We start from the raw sequence: 4,790 nt of genomic DNA on the forward strand, positions 1-4,790 counted from the left end.
AAGAACCCAATAGTTGAACTTAAAAATTCATCTACTTTTGTTTCCCATAATGCCCTGCCTGTTTCATGAATGAAAACCGTGGCTTGTCCTATGACGCAGGAGCTCTGTAGCCACAGGCTGGGCTGTGTCTTCAGTGAGTCCCTCTGGCAGGTTACACATCTTGGTGAATTCCTTTAGAGTCTTGGGATCAGGTTGAGGAACTCTTTTTAAAGACTCTTTCTAGCGGCATGTGCAAATAATCTGAGGAAAGCGTTCAGTGCCTTCTATAGGTTCGACAGTGAAGTGGAAAGGCATACCCATTCCCACCCCCCACCGCCCCAGAAAGGTTACATTGGTTTTTCTCTTGGTTGGAATCATTTTAACGAAAATGATTTTAATTTTCTTTTTGCTTATTTGTACTTTCTAAATGTTCATTATGGAAGAATGTGTCGTGTTACAACGTGTCGTGAACAAATGTCATCAATTTCATGTTTTCTCTCCTAAATTTCTCTCTGATGGTAGCACCACTAGCAAGGCCTGTCATCCTTATGAAGCCACTGATATGGAGGGACTTTCCTAGTACTGCATGACCTCAAAGATTAGCTCCTTCCTGTTTAAACCGAATTGCTCTCACTATCAGAAATACCAAATCCATCAAAAGGAACTTTTAAACCAAGCATATCCTTCACATTTTGCCTACCAAACTGAAAAGCCCACCTACTTTATAATAGTGGCAATTAAAATGTTATCATTAAACTCCAAAGTTATGACCATGGCAATTGTGAGTTAAGATTGTTTTCCATGCCTTGCAGAATGGGCAGGAATACATGTGCCTTTTTAAGCCGATAAAGCTTTTCATTGTTCCCCTTTTATCTGTATTTTCTCAAGGTTTTTTGGAAGAGCAAACAATGCTGCTAGTCACAAAGTTGACTTGTGTTGGTCTTAGCAGGTTTCCTGATCCAATGGGACTGGAAGGATTGAGAGGTTATTTTAGCACAGGGAAAGCCAGATGTGAGGCCCCTCACTTCATCAGCCTGATCCTTCTACCTCTAGAATGGGTGGCCCCCGCTCCCAGACCCTGCAGAAATGCCTGAGAGTCGGAGAACTCCCCCAAGGAAAGAGCAGCCATCACTGGGGTAATGAGCAAGTAGGCTGATGGCCAGCATCAGGCACGTCCAGCCTCAGAGGTTCACGTTTAGCAGGCTGCAGGAACAGCCAACCATGTGGGCCTGAGTTAATGCGGCATTTTGGGTGAGCTATTGCCACATCTGTACTTCGGATTCCACTGGTGTAGCACGTGTTTGCTTTGTTCAAGGTGGGGATGTAATAATGACTAAATGTTGGGCTTTAGGGACTCCTGAAAAATGATATCGAGTCTCAGAATAAGGCTGGGAATGAGTCTAAGGTAGCCTGGACACAAGCCGAGCACTGCCACTTAGGATTGTCGGGAGAAACTGAGGCTATGAATAAGGAGAAATTGTAGAACACTCACATTATGGTAAACCCTGGGAGGAGCTAGCAAGGAAAATTACAAATTTTTTTCCTCTGCAAAGTCCCAAATTCCCTTTATACTGCAAAATTGAATTTTTTGGCACAAATCAGATGAACTAAATGAACTCTCTGACCCTTCTAAACCAAGATGTTTAGGACCAAAAGGACAGAGCAGAAAACCCCCACAGGGAAATTTCTTCTTTAAGAGGATGAGAGGAAGGTATCCCTACTGGACTCAGGGGCTTCCAATTTCGCTGTTTCTTTTAAACCTGAAACAGAGAAATTTAATTTGAGGACAGAAATCCTCTTTTGCATGCCCCAAATCTAAATGTTTCTTCTCTCTGTTTATAGCACTTCATAAATAACCCATAGCCAAGATAACACTGTGACTTTCTTCTCCCAGCGTTGCAATCCTGGAGCCTCAGAACAAAGACTGTGTGTGTGAGGAAAGAGCTGGAGATATTTGTTTATTGGAAGGGAGAAAACTGAGATTAAAAATTGCAATTAGCAGGGGAGAAGAAGGTGTCTTCCTTCCCGCTGGCACTGCCCTGTGCCTGCCAGCCAGCCGTGCCCACAAGGAGCCTTGGAGAGGGCTGAGTCCGCCTCTGTGCAAGATGCTGAACCAGTGAAGAGGGCACGCCGGGCAGGGGGAGGGGCTGCCTCGGCCCTGGGAGGTGGAGGTGCAGCCGGGAACTTGGAGCTTTCGCTTAAACATAAGGAATGATTTTTTCTCATCAACAGTAAGTGCCATTTTCGTCATCAGCTCTGCATAGGGCCGAGGCGCCAGCTGCTGTCCCTTGTGTCTTGCTCTCTGGCCGTGTCGCTTTGGTTACAATAGAAATCACCGATGAGATGGTGGCTGCAGAGTGTGTGTGCTCAGCCATCGGGGGATGGGTTCTTTCCTAGCGTCAGCATGCGTGTGGTGTCTGCAGTCTGCCTCTGACAAGCAGGGCAGAGGAGCGATTATGCCGTGTGGAAAATGGAAGTCCTCCGGTGACAAAAATGCTTCAAAGAGGCAGTGAGCTCAGATGTGTATTGTAATGCCTCTGCCCCTAAATCAGAGCTTCAGGATCTTGGAGTAATGCATTATTTTGCCATAAGGATGTTTAGTCACGTAAAAAGGTACAATTGTACAGGATTTGAACAGTGTTTTTTGGAACTGACAGCTGCCCACAGGTTTGACTATTTGTTTATATTAGTACAAATTCAGATACTTGAACCATCTCAGTTTTCCTTAGTATTTTTTAAATAAGGCTGTCCACATGGACATAGGAATTGTTTTGTTAACTTAGGCTGATTTAGGGCTTTTATTATAATTTAACTGTAGACTCCTGAGCACTTAGAGGATAGGACTAAATGGCAAATTATTCCATGTGTATAAATTTGACATGTAAAGCCTTCCTCATACATTGTAAAGGCTTAGGCTTGGTATATAGCATGATGCTAACCTGGCTTGATTTTGTTCGTTTGGAAGGAGAGCAGTGTTCATCAATGTTATATTCTCATCCATCGCTAGTTAAAAGAAAAACTTTATGTGCCTTGATTCTTTTCTGCATTTTTACCCATAGTCGCTGCAGAAGAACTCTTCTAATTTAAAGTGACTCTTAGGCATAATTCTTTTGTTTGCTTTCGTAGAACACATTTTGCTTTTGTTCAGGTCTCCCAGTAAAGAGCCTACGCAGGTGGAAAACTTGGCTTTTGTACTTAAAAATTTTCTTTTTCTGATTCTCAGAACTGGGTTTTAAAATGCTGCCTTTTCCTGGAGAAACGTTATTTGTTGAAGTGTCTGTGTGAGAAATGCTAAGAGCACCTGGGTGAAAACCTGGGCAGCTGCAGAGATGAGGGCCATGGCAGCAGCCGGCTCAGGTAGCTGATATCAGGCAGTGCTGAGGTTGCTTCTGTGTGCCGGCAGGCTGGGTTCTGAATAGGTTTTCTTATTTCCAGATATTAACTCGAGATTTTAAATTGTTCGAGAGCAGTATTAACAAGGCCTCACATGTGGAGGTCAGTTGCCTGGGTGTGCAGAAGACAAATACTTCCTGACCTGGGAGAGGTGATAATTAGATGGCAGTGTCTGTACAGAACGGAACGATGCATACTCAGCAGTGCACCTGATGGGTCCCAGAATAAGTGGTTACCGGATGATCTGAGGAACGGCATTCGTATTCCCAGGCATTTAGGGCTGTTACTCCTCTGGATGGAGTTTGGGATATACCGGCTACATCCTGGCTGGATGAGTGCTTTGTCACTTCCTCTTGAATTTGCACTAAGTAAGCCTCTGATGTGAGTGTCTGGCAGCACTTCACTGGCCCGTGTGAAACCAGGGCTGAGGAGCACAGTGGCCCCTAGGATGGCAGCACGCTGCTTTGCGGCAAAAAGGGCTCTGATATGCTGGGTCTTTACCTCTTTTCTTTACAATCTAACATGGCCACCTCTTTTATGAAGAAGACAAATCAGATAGATCGAAAGGTATGAGTGAACATCATTCACTCCTTCAACAGCTATTTTTTTTTTTTTTAAGAGACAGGGTTTCACCATGTTGGCAAGGCTAGCCTCGAACTCCTAGCCACAAGTGATCCACCTGCCTCGGCCTCCCAAAGTGCTGGGATTACAGGCACGAGCCACCGCACCCTGCCTCCAACAGCTATTTGTTGAGCAGCTTATCTAAGTTAGGTGATGACCTCTCTGGGAAGAAGGCCTATCCTCTAGTGATCTCTGAATCCTCAGGGTGTGTACAGGATCCAAGACAAAGCAATGGTTAAGTGTTTACTGAAAGAAAATCATGGAAGGGAAATGTGAGCAGCATGTATTGAGCCTTCTGCCCTCCTCCCCAGGCACCAGCTAAGAACCCCAAGCTGTAGCAGCCATTATACCAGATCCTTCCCCCAGTGTGTCCTGAGCTATGAGTCCAGACTTCTGGTCATGTTCTCTGACAGCAACAAAACAATCCTGTACCTCCCATATGTGCACGGTAGTGTGTGTGGGATTATGTGAGAGGTTGGGTAGTGCTTAAGAACAGCAGCTTTGGACCTAGCACGGTGGCACACGCCTGTAATCCCAGCACTCTGGGAGGTCAAGGTGGGTGGATCACGATGTCCGGAGTTCACGACCAGCCTGACCAACATGGTAAAACCCTGTCTCTACTGAAAATACAAAAAATTAGCTGGGCGTGGTGATGCATGCTTATAATCCCAGCTACACAGGAGGCTGAGGCAGGAGAATTGGTTGAATCCAGGAGGCGGAGGTTGCGGTGAGCCAAGATTTTGCCATTGTACCACTCCAGCCTGCACAACAAGAGCAAAACTCTGTCTTAAAAAAAA

At 45.2% G+C, this 4,790-nt stretch overlaps 1 protein-coding gene across 13 annotated transcripts in view; it reads left to right on the forward strand.

Moving 5' to 3' along the window:
• The window catches only part of SYNE2 (spectrin repeat containing nuclear envelope protein 2), a 405,273-nt gene that overhangs the window by 356,770 nt on the left and 43,713 nt on the right, over positions 1 to 4,790 (forward strand). For 2 of the 13 annotated variants that reach the window (XM_037740446.1, XM_037740447.1), the window contains exon 1: positions 1,568 to 2,210. The exons of the other annotated variants lie outside the window; for them this stretch is intronic. In XM_037740446.1, coding sequence (XP_037596374.1) covers positions 2,191 to 2,210 — 20 coding nt within the window. In that variant the 5' untranslated portion in view covers positions 1,568 to 2,190. Of the gene's footprint in view, positions 1 to 1,567; positions 2,211 to 4,790 lie in introns of those variants that run through there. 13 annotated transcript variants of the gene reach the window in all.

The sequence above is a fragment of the Cebus imitator genome, unplaced genomic scaffold, assembly GCF_001604975.1.
Source record: "Cebus imitator isolate Cc_AM_T3 unplaced genomic scaffold, Cebus_imitator-1.0 Scaffold83, whole genome shotgun sequence".
In the NCBI taxonomy this organism is placed as follows: Eukaryota; Metazoa; Chordata; class Mammalia; order Primates; family Cebidae; genus Cebus; species Cebus imitator.